We start from the raw sequence: 19,504 nt of genomic DNA on the forward strand, positions 1-19,504 counted from the left end.
ATATAGAGAATATACAAGGATCTCTTTTATGATAGGAGATATTTACTATACACTTTTGTGATAAGAAAATATGGTGATATTCTGATGAATATTTTTTATACATTTTTATGATAAAAAAAATGATGATATTTTAGAAAATATTTTTTATATATTTTTATAGTAAAAAAATATGATAATATTTTAGAGAATATTACCTACACATTTTTATGGTAGGAGAATATTTTAAATATATTGTATCATTAACAGGGATAAGGTTTAAAGAATTTATAAGTTCCCGATACAAATATTCCAATATAAAACTTGCAACCTGAGTCTAAAAGCAAAGCCCTGTTCCTGCATCTATTCATGCCTAGTTTTCATCAACACCGTAGATGCAGAGATGATCAACCAATAGCACTTCATATTTAATTTAATAGATCTCCTGACTGTTTGCGCCTCCAACCCACCATCAAGGATATAGCTGTTCTGAAAGGAGAGCTGGCTGGGGAATGACTGTACTTCGGTGATTTGCTGTGTGCAATGAAGCCGCAGTTGAAAATTACTGATTCATGCTGGCTTACCTCATACCATGATAGGACCGAGGAAACCATCGGGATAGCAGAATGTGCTTCAACTTTATAATCAATGGGAATACAGCATAGCAAGGGATATGCATCAATGCCACCACAAAATACCTGTTGTCACGGGAGGAACAGGAGAGTTGTCAGCTTCTGGTAAGAAATTCTCGTCCCGCGCCAGTTATGAGAGATTAGTTCCACCTCAGGGTAGTATGATTGTCAGCTTCTGGGTGCCAAGTGGAGGTCAAATTTACATTTTGTCTTCTCTGGTAAGGTTTCGTAAATTTGTTTTTCAAAAATCCATGCCAACTTAAAAAACTGCAGGACTGCTTAAATATGATTTGCAATGGAACACATATAAAATTACATTATTACATATGTAAATTTGAAATGTTTGAACATTTTTTCCACATTTGAATTTGTTATGCTTAGATTGAACAGATATAATCAAATTGCAGTTCTATGGCCTGGAAAAAAAAAAAAATGTAAAACTATCACCATTAAAGCTAGTAGGTACTCGAAGTTCTGAAAGGTTTTTGACTTTGCATTCGTATTGAAAATTGTTGGTGATAGCAAGATTGCTTTCTTTTTAAGAATTTCTAGCCAATATGGTGGCCAGTTCAGATCCAAAGAATCTTGCAATGGTGAGTTTGTGAACCTAAAAAAAATATATGATAAATAACTGAAGGGTCGAAAGGATGCTAACAATATCTTTAGACAAAGACATTCAGAAAAGTTTTTTGGTGAAGAAGAGATGGAAAGAGATTAGAATGATTATCTTGATTCCTCTCAAAGATGACATCTTATCTGAGAACCGCAAGTGTAAATCTTGCTCAACTGTTATCATATTGGTCTACTTCTCATGTATTGATATTAAAAAAAAAATGTTATTTATTTCAGAAACTTTTACTCAAAAGTAAAAATGTAGATAATTGGCTTAATCAAAAAAAAAAAAAAAAGTGGATAATTGGATACATGTGTAATTTAGTGCCACCAGATACATATGACAATGACATCATAGGTTAATACCATACAAATGAAACATGCAAAGTTATGTCAAACAGAAAGGGCATACCATATAGGGGCATGAGGTGATGACAAGTCAAGAAATGGGTAAGGCCACCTGTAAAAATAAATAGCTAAGTAACTAAGTAAATACAAAATGACATAGTGGAATGAGAAAATTCTTGTTACAAGCTGTAAAAAAAGCAGCTTAACACTACCAGATTGAGATGCAAGCATGGACCACCCATTGAAAAATGACATATATTGCTGTCCAAAGTAGGAAGTATGCAATCCGGAACCAGGGGAACCGCTAGCACATTCACACAAAAGAAAAGAGACTAAGCAAAATCTCTAATACAGTAACAGTAACTCCTCCAGTAATGATGACAAAGGATAGAAGCGTGTACCGAACTATTCAAGGCAGTATCAGCAAGGAGGAAAACTGCGTTGACTGAATGCATACCAATTAGTAACTGCAACAAAAGGCAAACACATACTTATAGCACAGAACCAGGATAGCAATACAAATATTCAAATTTTCTGGTATTTCCGTATATTACTTTTCAATGATTTAAATTTGCAACAGAATTCCCACCAAAAAAAAAAAAAAAATGCAACAGAACCAAAGGTGTCATATAACATCTGAACTGTTAGAATTGATTGGTAAATGGTCAATTTTGTGGGATGCATATTAGCATACATAAGTGAGAGCATATAAATTTTTTATGGGTATTACTTATCTCAATCAGGTGATCATATGCAGTGTTTTCACGAAGCTTAATTTTAAAAGTTGTAATTAAGCATATCACATGTTGCTATTGAGGATTAATTGTTTTATTCTAAGCAATAACTTAAAGCTCAAATTGCTTTTCCTGATGCACAAATGAGATTGCACAGTTTGCATCTAGTGATGACTTAAAATAAAATTCAGCCCATTCCACAAATAGTATGAAGAAGCGGCACTCTACAAATGGTACTAAGGTCATAATGCTGACATCACCCTCCATCTGCTACTAGATGAATCCTCAAATTTGCTCATATGAAAACAAGATAATACCAATGGAAATTATTAGAAAAACACGTAGAAATTAAAAATTTGGAATTCCAGAACCTGGATACTTACAAAATTTAGATTATAATCTTTGATGGCAAGAAAGGGAAAAATGATGAGCCAGAAGACACAATCAGTGAGCATCACAGCGCCTGCATTTGTCTGGCAACAATTTAAAGAGGCAAATTAGTTGACTTGCAAGGAAATGAAAAAAGAATTGTTTATGTAAAAGCAATGACATAAAAATGACAGGAAAACTGAATGTATATGTGCAATTATCTTCTTTATCTTTTGTTTATTTTAAACATGTATTGTCTATGATTTTAATTTTTTTCTTTTCTTTTTTCCACCTTAAACAGAAATCCGCATGAGTTGATGAAAGGTGGACATGAAAACTTATTCTGCAATTTCTAAATTCCTCCACTACAGGCCTGACATATTCAGTTGCAAAATAGTGCACTAACATAGATACTTTGTAGCCTTATCCTCCATTTTGGATCTAATTTTCGAGAACATTCAATTCAACCTATCAAAAACTCTTAGGCTTGTTTGGATGCTCGAACTCATTGTTCATGGATAAATTGTGCCAGGTGAGAGCTCCTGTTCAGGAAGAAAAAGAAGAAGATCCGCATGCACAGTTGGAAGACGCTATCAAACTTCTGATCCTGATTTTGGAAGATAAAATAATCAAAATGAGAGGTGTTCTTCCTCATCTCAGAAAAATTGGGATTAAAGGCTCCAAGACTTCCCCAAGTCTTGGACTCCCTCTCTTTTCATTCTCTTTTCAAACTATATTTTCTGCCAAGAACAAATTATTCATGGATAAAGTGTCTGGGCGTCTAAATTATGGTATACCATATGTCCGCATTAGTAAAATTCTAATTCTGGTGAGGTTTCTCTCATCCTTCGCTCAAAAAATGGCATTCATATATGAGACCACCCTTGGCATACAATCATCTAATTCATACATTTATGAATGAGAAATGCTAATTTGAATTTGGATTCATTTTTTTGTCCAACACCCGAGAACAGATGTTGTCTTTATATGGGTCCTCATCATAGAAATCTGGACAATAAGTTGCACTTCAATTAAATTGATATCTGTCTTAGAAAACGGTGGGATATTTGGAGTATCAGGTTAGTAACAGCACCAATCTGTTCAACATCCATAGCTTTATAAATATGGCCTCACATCATAGATCAGAGGCTATTTTCAGTTCATATCTCATAAGACTGGTCATGCATCACATATCCAGAAGCACAAGATATATATGTGCTAGAAAGCCTTTTGACCAATTGTTAATTACGCAGAATATTTTAACTAACTATTAGGATCTCAAACACAAGACTTGGTTCATGATATTAATGTCACACGTGGATAGAATCGTAATCTTCATGATTTGCCATAATTAATATTCATGGGAAAACCTTTTTCTTATCCCAGGTCACGCGCCTGATGCCTGCCACTCATGGAAGAGATTAAATGACATTAAGATGACATTTGCAGTTACTTGGTTCATGAAAGATAATTTACCTGATAGATGATTTGAAACACATAACCCCAGAATCCAGCAATTTCCCGAGTGTTGTCTTCTTCATGGAAGCCAGAGATTTTCACTGCACCATGCATATTTGGGTTCTCCTCAATTGTAGGAGCCATGAATGTGCCACGTTCTGCATCTGGCCTTTCAGGGTCCGGCTTATCCGCACCAACTTTATTGAGATATTGATGGCACCCATAAACAGATAGCAGCGAACCAAGCTAAAAGAAACAGTTTGATGTGAAAGCGGATTCAGAAGTGATGGATTTGACAAATTTATGTTAACATATTATAGTCAGAAGTATAGCTCTAAAATTATTCTCATGGCACTAATCACCACTCCTAGGAAGGAAGCAGCACAAGTACAAAGATTTTCAAATAGTGAAGGTCCAGATTAAAATCACATACCCCAAAATAAACAGTAACCAGCACAAAAGTCCACCTGAGCCAAAGATACCATAAACACATCCAGCATTAGAGAAGGCATTTATTTTGGGAACAAGAAATCAAATCAAGAATTTTGGCAACCATATACAACAAGAATAAGAGCCTCACTGAAAGTGCGACATACAAACTTAAGCTCAAACATTGAGCAACAAATGGTCAAATAATGAGGTATGAAGCACCTGAAGAAAGGAAATGATATTGAATGATGCGACGATCATGAACTAGAGTTGTTAATGGGGGAGAGAACCCAGGTGACACAAATGCAGCTATTAGGGTCCAAGTCATTGCAATCGGGCGCCCTGAATAAGCAGTTTCTATGAAGGAAACAGGGGGTGGAAGAAACCAAGTTTCAAACCAATGCCCGGAAGAAAATTTCCATAAGAGTGAAGATATCGAAAAATTCTCCCACTTTATAACTCATAGAGTTGTTTTGACGCAAAAATTCTTTGAACTGAAGACCGCAGAGAGATTTACGGGACTTAATTGATCATAAAAATTAAAGTCCAATTTTTTTCCGAATGGGGAATTGAGATCAAGCACTAATCCATCCTGGGAAAGGATCTAAGGACTCCACAAGCAAAGAATCTACAAATCTACACAGACATGCATACACCGGGAACTGCAAACATGAAACATGGTTAAGGGGATCATTTTAACAAGTCGGAAGGGAAAAAACAAAGAGTTAACTGAGATCACCAACTATGTATTCGGCAATCTGAACATTATTCAGCGAAAGTAACACCGTATCCAGGAACAAGTGGGCTTACTGCGTGTAGTAGTAGAAGATGTCACCTCCATTCACAATGGCATTGACGACGAGCAATGCCAGAAGCACAAAAAATGCCGTGACCCGAAAAGCCAGCAGCCAAGCAGGATGGATTTCTTGAAGACAAGGTCTCCAAGACTCATCCATGTACAAAGTTCCCAATGTCTCCCGTCGAGTGTCTGCTCTATCTTCTCTCACCGAGTTGGATCCTTCATATTTCCATATCAGAATGAATGCTATGATCACGCAAGACAGCACCCATATCCCACAAAGTGAAACTCTCCAGTTGAGCCAATAATCCGGGTGGGTGGTATCAGCAGCCATGACCGGCTGCCAAGAGCTTTTCGAAGGTCCTGTTGAGAAATGCATGGAGGATGGATTATTTTCTCACTCCGGCGTCCGAATAATATCCTGTTGTTTTTGCCGCTTCCTCTCTCCTCCCAACTCCCCCAGTGTCATAGTTATTTATTTTGAGATGAGATGAGATCATATGAAAAGGAAATTTCAACCACAAGTTCCTTTCTCGAGTTGAAAATCAGAACAAATTAAGTATGAAAAGCAGTACATGATGACAAGTCAGAGTAGAACATCTACGTCCCACCAAAGAAGAAGGTGGGGGAGGGGGGAGATTCAAAACGACATTTGCATTTATTTTTTTTTTCCACAACATATGGCGGTAATTGGAAGGTTAGGAATCGGTAAAAGGAGGAAGAAGAACCCTACGAAGGAAAATGAAAGGAGAGCCATTCAGAATCTGCCGATCCGAACCATTTCAGCAGAAAGAAAAGGAGAAAAAGAGAAGAGAAGAGAAGAAAAGAAAGAAAGGAAAAGAGAAACAGAGCACTTAGCTCCGAGACTCAATGAGGAAGAAGCGAATAACCCATTCCTCGAACGGGGGAGAAAATTTACTGGCGTCGACTGCTGGCAGGCCTCAACGACGATAAGACACCTCCTAACTAAAAGTGGGCTAATTATCCAGAAACAAACCGAGGGAATGAGCACAATATCCAAAAAGGGACTCAAGATGCCACCACCCCAGCACGCAACCACTTTATGCTTGCATTTCAGCACCTAATTAATAGAATATGGGAGGGATTAACAAAAGATGCCACACTTTGGACCATTGGGGTTTTCCACCGGAAAGAGGCAAGCCATTGATATTATTGTTGCTGTTGTTGTTACTATTATTATTATTATTATTATTATTGTTTGATTTGATTAGTGGGAATATGATTAGATAAGAGAGGAAAGGAAAGGTGGATACTGACACCCAAGAAAAGCAGATAACTGAATGGGATGCCCTTGCTTCTTCACCTTTGGAGGGAAAAAGAAACAAATGCGACCACGCACCCACCTCTCTAAATGTTGCTTCTCAATCTCCTCTAAACGTAGGAATGGAGGGCTGGGAAGCAGTCCTTTCCTTTTAGACGCACCAGGGACCAGTCCTTCGATTTTTATTTATCGTATTCGGGAGAGGGGGTGGGGACTTTGGGAAGGTCCTTGTGCATGGATAGATAGGCGGTGGATGATGCGTATAATAATAGGCTACCGGATTGCTTGGGGAAAGCAGATCCAACCGGGATTGGAAAAAGAAAAGGCGAGCATATCGGAAAGCCCTGGGGTCGGTGGGTGCCTTCTAGTCCTCTCGGGCAAGAAAGACGGGCGTCGAATGCAAACCTGGAAGCCAGGGACGAGTCGATGGACCAAAACACCCCTGCGAGCCTTTCTATTTTCTTGTTTTTGTTTTTTTTTTTTTCCTGGAATATTTTTTCTTTCTATTTCTCAAGGCGACACCTTAACAACAACTGGAGGCTTTTTCTTTTTGTTCCTGTCGGTTTTGTCCTAAATGATTGAACGAAAACAAAAACAACCAGCAACGCGGCGTGCTTGTCCCAAGCGATTCTGGGAATCAGGGAATCAGGAGCACCCGAAAACTATCACTTCCCCTTGATTTCACCATCAGTTAGCAGTTAGGGTTCGTTGACCAGACCTTGCTTATAATCGTCATTTACCTTTTAACGCTGGATTTTTATGGGAGCATCTGGTGTATACAAAATGAAATATGGATGCATTCAATTAGATCTAAGTGCATACTTCAAACAAAAAAAGATTCCATACGAAAAAACAAAAGATGAGGTCTTAACAATTCAAACAAACTGAGAGCCATAAATCAATTTATCTTGGCCACAATTGTCCAATATAAACTAGTATTTCTTGCTTCCAAGTTACAACCAATTTGCAATCCAGAGTCAATTAATGGACCACAAATTTACTTTAAATCAGTCATCTTCAGTGCTTATGCCTAAAATCATGCACGATACAGGAGTGATGCATTTCAAGGATATTCTTGAAATATATCTAAAAGTGATATATTGCATCGAGATTATAAAGACAAATATATATGTATATATACATACGCACATATTACACACCTCCTATATATATAGAGTCAGACTAGAATCAAGTTGATCGGATTTAGATTTAGATCTGATTAGATTAAAACTTTGTAATAGGAGTTTTACATTAATAATCCAAACCATTGAATGTGATCTACTACCTCAAAACTGTCTGCACACAAAAAATTATATGATTTGGAGATTTCTAGCCTATGCATCAAATAGTCAAAATTTGGACAGCCTAAATAAAATTAAATTAGATTTTTTTTTGATCACTTGATGTATAGACTAAAGATCTTCAAATAATGAGATATGGTGTGTAAGCTGTTTTGAGATAATAGATTATATCCAACGGCTTGGATTATCGATGTAGAACCTCTATTGTTCAGTTTTCTTCTAATTGGATCTGAGCTTAAATCCAATTAATCTTATCCAAATCTCTCTCTCTCTGTATATATATATATATATATATATATATATATATATATATATATATATATATATATATATATATATATATATATATATATATATATATATATTATATATATATATATATACTTTGGTGCGCATAGCCAACTTCAAGTTCATGGAAGAAGTCCATCAGTTGTAACTTCTGAAAGTCATGTTAGATCCTTGTCTAGAATTAGCTGCTCAGCGATGATCCTACTCTTTACAGTACTACAAGCATCGTGGTACAAGGAGATTGAACCGGTCCGAAGGATCAAGGCAAACTTCCTGGTCAGGGCCAATACACCCAGCCATCTCATGGTCCAAACACAAACAAGCAAATTGTAGCATCAACCACCTCTGGTGAATATAGGATCATCACGGGATAAGGAGATTGAACTGGTCCCCGGGATGAAGACAAACTTCATAGCTGTATGAACCAGTCAGTCTGGGCCAATCCACCCTGCCACCACGCGGTCCAAATACAAATGGCCACCAGACGAGCTGCCTGTGCCACCAAACACCAATAGTGAATATATAGGAAGAGCACATTCGGCCCTTGAGAATTACTCCTTCCTACATTTGGAAATATTGGAGCAAGGGAGGGTAGATTGCTAGAAGGTCGCCTGAGCTGGATCCTGAAGAGAGATAAGAAGGGACAGAGAGAAATGTAGTGATGGCAAACCAATAGAATGGTGCTGGGTTGGCGTTGGGACGAGGAGAGGTGTTTGAGAATTTTGGCGGTTCCTCTTCCCCTCCTGAGAAAATATGAATGCGATTCTGCTTCTGTTGCGTTAGGTAGTGAACTTTCACTGTGCATATGAATATTGTGAGCTAGCTATCACCATCCTGCCAATCTTTTCGGTCTCAATACACCATGCATGTAACTGAGCTTCCACACAAAAAAGTTGGGGGACATTTTTACGTCTGTTGTCAATCCTGGATGATCTCGTCCTTCACAATCTGAGAGGAAGTAAAAGCAAGAAGAAGATCGCCTTGGATGGCCTTTGCCTCTGTCTTAAAATATTGACGTAATAAATTAACAACTAAATAATTGGGTGGCCTTTGCCTCTGTTATCCCCTGCTGCCAATGTCATGGTTGATGACCCATCTGTTAATCTCTTTGAGCATTGCTGTCAAAACACTGTCTACCTTTACAAGAGGCATCACCGAGTTTTCTTTTCATCTGGGAGGCGAAGGAATAGATGCCAACCCGGATGGGAAAGTTGGAGAGTTGACGTCATATTAACAAAAAGGAACCTACACCATCGAATGAAAGATGAGTTTGTCCAAGTTGGAGATCTTGCCTACATTTGTTATAGATGGAAAGTGAGAATGCCAAATGGCACAAAAAGTGAGAAATTTTGGTGAATCTGACACTCTAGTTGTGGATTCACAGGTCGATGAACCCACCGCTTCATCCGAAAATCACCCTGCTGCAGAAAATAAGCCACCTTAAATCATATGGAACTCAAAAGGAGGGGAACTGTCAGCTGAGCTGTTCAATTTGCATAATTTTATCGAGAGTACAGGTGCTGACAGAGGTGACGAAGATGAAATTTCAAGTTTCAATGTACGTCAATTTAATTTACCAATCCATTTACCACAAATATTGTTAGGAGTCCTATCAATGGATCTCTCAATCTGTAATCAAAAACCACAAAGTCATACTGAAAAGACACATGATAAAATATGCCAAAAATTCTTCTCAAAAAGAATAAAATACGCTGAAAGCATAATAAACAAATTATTAAGTGTGACATCTGGAAACCCAAAAATCTTTGCATGAAAGTTCTGCCGCCTTGAATGTCTGGATAATCTTCTCCTTCTGCTCGTTCAACAAGCGGGCACGCTATATATATATATATATATATATATATATATATATATATAGAGAGAGAGAGAGAGAGAGAGAGAGAGAGAGAGAGAGAGCCAATTTTCCACTAGGGGTGCTTGATGGGCATGTCCAGTCCTAGGAAGTATAATGGGCTGCTCTCCTTTAACACCAACACCGCTGGAAAGGAGAGAGAACGTTTCCAGTAGGGGAAAATGTATAACAGGAGACATTAAATAGAATGCTGAAGAAAGCTGGAATCATAATTAAAAGTATGCTGACCAGATGTTCTCAGTTTCCCTTTGGCATCTCATCTGAGCATGACACCCACACATTATGCCTGCACGTTACGCCCGCACATCTAGCTACCAAATGGAATCTTATAGACATGAGATGAGGGATTTAAGTGCCTGTAACAGCATATAACTTGAAAGCACACGCAAACATATGTGCATGCTTATGCATGTACTTGTAGATGGTAAAGAGTTTACTTAACAAGAGAGAACTGCATAGAAGGAGAGAAAAAGCACACAAGTAATAAATTGGAGAAAGGATGCCAAAGGTTCATATTGCTAACATCATTCCTCATGAGCAGTCATCACTTGCATTCACAGCAGTTGCCGCCAAACCATTATCCCCAGATAAAATTGGGCTTAATTAATTTCACAACAAGAATATGCATGGCAATATTCAATTTAATGCCCTTACTCGCAAGGGCATCAACAATAGCACCTGCCAATCATCCCTTAGAAAAAAAGTCAAACTAATGATGCAACTGTGTACTACTGTACACAAAAAGATATAATAATTTTTAATAAATTTGATTTCAAACACTAGTTGTATTTTCATAAAAAATTAATAGATGCTCGCTTCTCTACTCGATTCGGTCGAGGTAGGAGAGAAGGCGGCTAAGCCTCGCGCAGAGATGCTGGTGCTGAAGTGACCTGTAAAACAAGTCCAAACCGGAAGTTTTCGCTTTAGCGAGAATCCTCCAATGTTCAAGATAGATTCAGAAAATAATAGAAGCAATGAGTTCTCTAAGAGAGATTGATTGGCTAACTTTGGTCTTCAGGGCTTTAGTTGCTTACATAGAAGGTTGTCGAACAACAGTTCACACAACTGCATGATCGTGTGATATCGAGATTGCAGGACCGTTGCACAAGCCATTGTGGATGAGATTATCTAGCCCTTAATCGCTCCTGTAGAGTGAGGAGACTGTTACTGGCAATATATTGAGTGGGAGATTTGAATATCCTCAAAGATCATGCCTGACCTTTTGACCTTCTTGAGTTGGGTGAGTGGTGTCACCTCTTAGTACATGAGGGTCCCACCTATTAATTGCATAGGTTGTCAATCAGGAGCTGAGAGTGTGGAGAGATTTTAGTCTTCATATACTCTCATATGGGAATATTTATTGTTTTTGACCTTTTCTGCATGGCATGGATAGTTGCCATAGCATGAAGATTGCTAAGTATAGAATACCTCAGCTTGGTATGAAAATGGCCAAGTATATCTCGGCTCAGCATAAATGAGGCTCAAAATAACTCTTTTCAGCATAAATAAGACTCAGAATAGCTCTTCTCAGCATGAATGAGGCTCAGGATAGCTCTTACCAGTATAAATGAGATTCAGGATTGCTCTTCTTATATCAAGATAGCTTATCTCAGTATAGATAGTTTTTTTCAGCATATAACTCAGGATAGCTCAGCTCATATTTGGATAGCTTATCTCAGTATAGATAACTCTTCTTAGCAAGCATATGGCTTGGTATGCCTCTTCACAGTAAATATATGGCTCAGTATGCTTTCAAATCTACGTCTTGGATATTAATCCGAAGCATCCATGATACCACCGTAATATTATCTCTCTACTCTTGAGTCTAAAAATTAGACGAAAGGAGTACTATTGAAATAATGTCTCGGGCCTAGGGATGTCCTTCCATGCATCCCGTTAAGACATCTGTTCCTTATTTAATGCGGACGATGAAAGCAGCTAAAGAAAAGCTTGAATTTGGAGTTGATCCAAGGCCTTTTGAGCTTAGGCCGATCTAAAGCCTTACGAGCGGCATGCTCGCTCTGTTTTCCATACGAGGGCATCTTGTACTGCTCTTCATATGAGCATCTTGTGCTCCTCTCTTCTTCGTGCGAGCAGCATGGTTGCTCTGTTCATTTTCAGTCGATCAAAAGTTGGCCCGAATGAAGATCAACAGGTTGAGGGATCCAGAGATAACTCGATGGGCTGCGGAGGTCCCGTAGGTTGTCCTCTGCAGGAGTATGGCTCAGAGAAAAAATTGATGAGCTGGTCCAGATAGAGATCGACGGATTGGAGGACTCGAAGATAACTCGACGGGCTATCGAGGTCCCATAGTTTGTCATCCATAGAAGTATAGCTCGGAGAGAAACTCGACGAGCTGATCTGGATAAAGATCAATGATTTACGGAGATTCTGTAGGTTATTCTCCACAGGAGTATGGCTCAAAAGAAAACTCGACGAGCTGGCTTGGATAGAGATCGACGGATTGGAGGACCCAGAGATAACTCAACATGCTACAGAGGTTCTATAGGTTATCCTCCATAGGAGTTAGGGCTGGAATTGGGTCGGGCTGGGTTGGGCCGTACCCCAACCTGAGCCCGGCCTGAAATAATTTTTTGGGCTTCGGACAGGGCTTAAGCCCGATTTTTTTGAAAAAATACAGGTTCGAGCCCGGGCCCGAGAACGGCTCGAGCCTAATTAGGCTAACCCGCATCCAATCGCGCTTCAGCCTCTTCACTCCCAACCATCGCGTTCGGCACCACCCGCATCTCCTCCGTTGTTTGCAGCTCCTCCACCCGTGGCTTCTTCGTCTCGGTCCCCCACCCCCGACCCCCCTACCCCAGCATCCATGGACATGTCCCGCTCGTCGACGGCGATGCGGAAGCCACGGAGGATGGTGCAAACAGTGCTGCAGAGGGATGTCGAGAATAAGATGACCTTGGGGCGATTGGGCTCATTGGCGAGGTGCTTCCAGAGGGGTTTAACGGCAGGATGCTCATCCTTGGCCTTGATTGGGCGATGGTGGTGGTGGTGGTAGTGCGTGAGGGATCGGGGGAGGGGGTACAGCTTCTTGGAGGTGGAGGTCGGGGAGGGGAGGTTGTCGAGGTTGTCCATGAGATCCCAGACATTGATGATGATGGTGGGTGAGGCAGAGGCGGCGGTGAGCTGGGGATCGAGGCCATCTGGAGTTTTGAGGGAGCCGTAGGTGGTGGAGGTGAGAAAGATGAGATGGATAGACTAAAGAGGAGGGAGAGAGATAGAAACCTGTGGAGAAAAGGAGGCGGAGGAGCGGGAGGGGAAGGTGGTACTGTTGGAGAGCACCATCCAACCCGCCTCCCTCGTGAGAGCGGCGATGATCTCATTGATGTCTGTCTGCACCCAGAGGTTGTAGTTCCTATGCCATCGGAGCTCGGATAGGATCCTCGTAGTGATCACCCACTGATGCTGCTCCCTAAGCTTCATCCTTTCCTTCTCCTCCTTCAACCGCGGCCACCTCATTGCCCCCCTTGCATCATCTCCTCCCCCCCATCGCTGATGCCGCCGATTCTCCTCGATTGCTCGAAGTAATGTGGGGGCCTGGGCCAAACTTTGGGTCGAGTTTCGGGCTCGGGCCCGGGCCAGGCCAAGGCTAGGCCAAAGGTCTATCCGAGCCCGGCCCAAAAACAAAATGGGCCTATTTTTTGAGCTCGAGCCCGATCTGAATGGTTTCGGACCAAGCCCAAAGCCTGATCTGAAGCCGGCCTGAGCCCACTTCTAACCCTAGCAGGAGTACGGCTCGAAAAAAAACTCGACGAGCTGGTCCGGATAGAGATCGATGGATTGAAGAACCCAAAGATAACTCAACGGGCTACAGAGATCTCATAGGTTATCCTCTGCAGAAGTATGATTCAGAGAAAAACTCGACGAGCTAGTCTGGATAGAGATTAATGGACTAGAGGATCCGGAGATAACTCGACGGATTGCAGAGGTCCTGTAGGTTGTCCTTCACAGAAGTACAGTTTGGAGAAAAACTTGAAGAGCTGGTCCGAATAGAGATCAACGGACTAGAGGATCCGAAGATAACTCGACAGACTGCAGAGGTCCATAGGTTGTCCTCCATAGGAGTACGGTTCGGAGAAAAACTTAACGAGCTGGCTTGAATAGAGATCGACAGACTGGAGGATCCGAAGATAACTCGACGGACCGTGGAGGTCCCATAGATTGTCCGTCGCAGGAGTATGGCTCAGAGAGAAACTCGATGAGCTGGCCTGAATAGAGATCGACAGACGGAAGGATCCAAAGATAACTCGACGGACTGCGGAGATCTCATAGGTTGTCATTTGCAGGAGTACGGCTTAGAGAAAAACTCGACGAGCTAATTTAGATAGAAATCGACCGACTAGAGAATCCGAAGATAACTCGACGGACTGTAAAGATCCTGTAGATTGTCCTCCACAGGAGTACGGTTCAAAAAAAAACTCAACGAGTTGGTCCAGATAGAGATCGACAGATTGGAGGATCTGGAGATAACTCGACGGGCTGCAGAAGTCTCGTAGGTTGTCCTTTGCAGGAGTATGACTTAAAAAAAAAACTCGACGAGCTGGTCTGGATAGAGATCGATGGGCTGGAGGATCTAAAGATAACTTGATGGGTTATGGAGGTCCTGTAGGTTATCCTCCACAGGAGTACGGCTTGAAGAGAAACTCGACGAGCTGGTCCGGATAGAGATCGATAGGTTGGAGGATTTGGAGATAACTCAATAGATTGCGGAGGTCCCATAGATTGTCCTCTGTAGAAATATGACTTGGAGGAAAACTCGACAAGCTAGCCCGGATAGAGATCGACGGACTGGAGGATCCGGAGATAACTCGATGGGCTGTGGAGGTCCCGTAGGGTGTCCTCCATAGGAGTATGGCTCGGAGAAAAATTTGACGAACTGATCTAGATAGAGATTGACGGATTGAAGGATCCAGAAATAACTCGACGGGCTGTGGAGGTCTCATAGGTTGTCCTCCATAGGAGTACGGCTTAGAGAAAAACTCATCGAGTTGGTCTGGATAGAGATTGATGGGCTGGAGGATCCAGAGATAACTCAATGGACTGTAAAGGTTCCATAGATTATCCTCCATAAGAGTACGGTCCAAAGAAAAACTTGATGAGCTGGTCCGGATAGAGATCGACGGGCTAAAGGATCCGAAGATAACTCGACGGATTGCGAAGGTCCCATAGGTTGTCCTTCGTAGGAGTATGGCTCGAAAGAAAACTCGATGAGCTGATCCGGATAGAGATTGACGGACTGGAGGATTCAGAGATAACTTGACGGACTGTGGAGGTCTCAGAGGTTATCCTCTACAGGAGTAAGGCTCGGAGGAAAACTCGACGAGCTGGTCTGGATAGAGATCGACGGACTGAAGGGTCCGAAGATGACTTGACGGGCTGTGAAGGTTTCGTAGGTTATCCTTCACAGGAGTACGGCTCGGAGGAAAACTCAACAAGGTAGCCTGGATAGAGATCAACGGGCTGGAGGATCTGGAGATAACTCGACGGACTGTGGAGGTCCCTTAGATTGTCCTTCGTAGGAGTATGGCTCGGAGGAAAACTTGACGAGCTGGTCCCGATAGAGATCGATGGGTTGGAGGATCTGGAGATAATTTGATAGGCTGTGGAGGTCCATAGGTTGTCCTTCGCAGGAGTATGGCTCGGAGAAAAGCTCGACGAGTTGGTCCGAATAGAGATCGACAGGCTAGAGGATCCAGAGATATCTCGACAGGCTGCGGAGGTCCCGTAGATTGTCCTCCGTAGGAGTATGGTTCGGAGAGAAACTCGACGAGTTGGTCTGCATAGAGATTGATGGGCTGGAGGATCCAGAGATAACTCGATGGGTTACAGAGGTTCCATAGAGTGTCCTTCGTAGGAGTATGGCTCAGAGAAAAACTCAACGAGCTGGCCTAGATAGAGATCGATGGGCTGGAGAATCTGGAGATAACTCGACGGGCTGCGGAGGTCCCGTAGATTGTCCTCTGCAGGAGTACGACTCAAAGAAAAACTCGACGAGCAGGTCTGGATAGAGGTCGATGGGTTGAAGGATTCGAAGATAACTCAACAGATTGTGGAGCTCTCATAGGTTATCCTCCGTAGGAGTACGGCTTGAAGAAAAACTCAATGAACTGATCCAGATAGAGATCGACGGATTGGAGGATCTGGAGATAACTCGACGGACTACGGAGATTGCATAAATTGTCTTCCATAGGAGTACAGTTCAGAGAAAAACTCGACGAGTTGGTCTGGATAGAGATCGACAGATTGGAGAATCCGAAGATAACTCGATGGGCTGTGGAGGTCCCGTAGATTGTCCTCCACAGGAGTATGGCTCAGAGAAAAACTCGACGAGCTGGCTTGGATAGAGATCGACGGACTTCGTCGAAGTTTGTAGTTGAACCTGCACATAAAAAATGAGAGGACTCGCCAGATCGACTGTAGCTGGATCTTTTAATTTTTTAATTAAAATAATAGGTAATTAGACTGATATTATCCTATTTTACTTAGGTTGGTCTTTTGGTGATGTTGATCATTTGAGATTAGTTTTTTAATGATCATCTTTTTGATGACACGGATTTCAAATCATCGTTGTGGCTTTAAACTGACCTCCATTCCAACATAAGTGTTTGAAGACCTGTTGTTCAAAAAGAACAATGCAGGATAATAAATAGGGTCTGGGATATCTTTTACCATGAGAGTTATAAGCTCTATTTGAGAGCTTTTGAGCTTTGCTTGACTCCTCTTGCTATTTGCCTTAGTTTGAACTGGAGTTTTTGCCTCAATTTGAACTTGTTTTTTGCTTTGGATTAGCCAGATTTTGGACTCTGATCGGTCATTCTGGCTTGGATCGGCCTTGATTTTTTTTTTGCTTAAATTTGATTTCTTTTCGGATCTACATGATCTCTTCTCGAATCTGCAGATTTTATCTCGGATCTTGGATCTGCATGATCTTTGCCTCGGATTGGCATTATCACCTTGGATGGGCCTTTATTTGGCCTCATCTCAGCTTTTTTTTTTTTAAAAATAGCTCTCTTGTACCAGCCTGAAAGACAGCAGTAGATTGCAACAAAAGAGTGGAGTGATGGGACGAGCATTATTGCATGTCATGTTCCACCGAAAAGGCTTTGGGCCTCCTCTTCCCTTCCTTTTTTTTTCTTCTTTAGCTTGGACATGATCTTTGGCATGGTCCTGTAGCCCTGTCAGCAAGAAAGGAAACAAAATATTGGATGAAAACTCAAAAATCTCTTACTAGGAGGATCCTGAATTATGAGAACTTTTAACAGTCTCTTCTTTTGTTAGATTCTGGAAATTGTGATATCCTTTCTTATTTAGAGCCATGATCTCTTTTTTTGTTTGGATCCCTCCGAAAATTTAATTTTTGGATTCAGAAATTGAGAAATTTCTATGGTCTCACTTTTATTTGAGCGTCATGATCTCCTTCCTTGTTTGAGCCTGCTAAAATTTTTTAAAAATATAAATAAAAATAATTTGAGAATCGAAAAATTTTGTATCTCCTTCTTCATTTTATTGATTTTTTCATCTTTGTTGCAAGTAGATGGTGGGGCCCGTGCCATAGAGGTTGGGGTTGGCATGGGTGCGAGAGCAAGATGCATCTCTCGCTGCATGTTGTTGTTTCGCCGTATTATTTGGATCACAACGGTCCAGATGTATACTAGCTGGACTGACACATTGAACTAATCCACGCTTATCTCCACGACCGACAGAGGTGATGGTGCTAGTGGTGATGGCGACATGGGGCCTTGCTACCGACGTGGGCCCCTTCATTTCTAAAAGAGGCATCGTAGGAACGTAATGAAGAAATTTTGCGTGGCACCATCACATGCTTGCTTGGCTTTCCAAAAAATGGGCTCGAGCCCTCCTTCATATGGAGGGGTTGGTTGTTGCGATGCCGGTACATGATTTTCTCCGACACCGATGGCGGTTTGAGAGGTGGTAGATTATCTCGATTGTCTGGTGGTAGTTTTTTTTGGTGGCATGATGCGAAAGTAAGCTCTTCCTCTATCTGTTGCTGCTCGATTCGATCGAGATTGGAGAGAAGACGGCTGAGCCTCGCACAGAGATGCTGGTGCTGGAGTGACCTGCAAAACAAGTCAAAATCGAAGATTTTTACTCCGACGAAGATCCTTTGACACTCAAATCAGATTCAGAGAGCAATAGTAGCAGCAACGAGTTCTCCGAGAGGGATTGATTGGCTTACTTTGGTCCTCGAGGCTTTCGTTGCTTATATAGAAGACTGTTGAATAGCTGATCAAACAGCTGTATAATCGTGCGATCCCGTAATTGCAGGGCCATTGCACAGTCATTATGGACGAGATAATCTAGCCCTTAATCGCTCCTGTAGAGTGAGGAGGCCGTTACTGACAATATATTAAGTGAGAGATTTGAAATCCTTATTGAATATCTTCGAAGATCGTGTCCGATCTTTTGACTTTTTTGAGTTGGATGAGTGGTGTCACCTTATGGTACATGAGGGTTCCACCTATTAATTGCATAGACTGTCAATCAAGAGCTGAAAGTGTGGAGAGATTTTAGCCTTCATATACTCTTATATAGGGTATTTATTGTTTTTGTCTTTTCTGTATGGTGTGGATGGTTGCCATGACATGAAGTTGGCTAAGTATAGAATACCTCAACTTGGTATGGAAATGGCCAGGTATACCTCAGCTCAGCATAAATGAGGCTCAGGATAGTTCTTCTCAGCATGAATGAGGCTCGGGATAGCTCTTATCCACATGAATGAGGCTCAGGATAGCTCTTATCAGCATGAATGAGGCTCAGGATAGTTCTTCTCATATCAGGATAGCTCATCTTAGCATAGATAACTCTTCTCAGTACATAGCTCAGGATAGCTTAGCTCATATCAGAATAACTCATTTCAGCATAGATAGCTCTTCTCAACAAGCATATGGTTCGACATGCCACTTCACAGCAAGTATATGGCTCGGCATGCCTCCAACTGTATATCCTGAATATGAATCCAAGGTATTCATGATACCACCATAATACCTTCTAAGCTTCAAAGATATATTTTTAATTTGGTGCAGTCCATTATGCTCCAAGATTTTAAAACCCTTCACCTACAAGCTTAGGATGCGAAAATTAAACAAAAAAGGGGTGTGTACACACCTTATACTTGGTACCAAGCAACACTAACACTTTTTGATACTGATGACTGATCAATACCAATTGATATTAAGTATATATTAGGATTTGATGCCTCAAGATTCAGCCCATATTGAGCCCACAGCAAGATCCGCAGTGAAAAACAGAATCCAACGAGATCAAAATCATCCCAAACAAAACTCGGATGGAGGAGATATGAGTTTTTGAAGTCGTCACGAGACTCGAGGCGACGGAGGACCGTCGGCAGTCGGCGGGGGCCGAC

General features: G+C 41.3%; 1 protein-coding gene across 1 annotated transcript; it reads right to left on the reverse strand.

Annotated features, from left to right (window-relative positions):
* Positions 1-215: 215 nt before the first annotated feature.
* On the reverse strand, positions 216-6,806 carry LOC105058816 (uncharacterized). Its single transcript, XM_073249666.1, has 8 exons — positions 5,369-6,806; positions 4,563-4,596; positions 4,148-4,375; positions 2,686-2,775; positions 1,970-2,035; positions 1,781-1,872; positions 1,633-1,680; positions 216-674 (listed from the first exon to the last, which is right to left on the reverse strand). Exons 1-8 carry the CDS (start codon positions 5,734-5,736, stop codon positions 557-559), a joined length of 1,044 nt encoding a protein of 347 aa, XP_073105767.1. The 5' UTR covers positions 5,737-6,806; the 3' UTR covers positions 216-556.
* Positions 6,807-19,504: the final 12,698 nt, after the last annotated feature.

This window comes from Elaeis guineensis, chromosome 15, assembly GCF_000442705.2.
Source record: "Elaeis guineensis isolate ETL-2024a chromosome 15, EG11, whole genome shotgun sequence".
NCBI classification, from domain to species: domain Eukaryota; kingdom Viridiplantae; phylum Streptophyta; class Magnoliopsida; order Arecales; family Arecaceae; genus Elaeis; species Elaeis guineensis.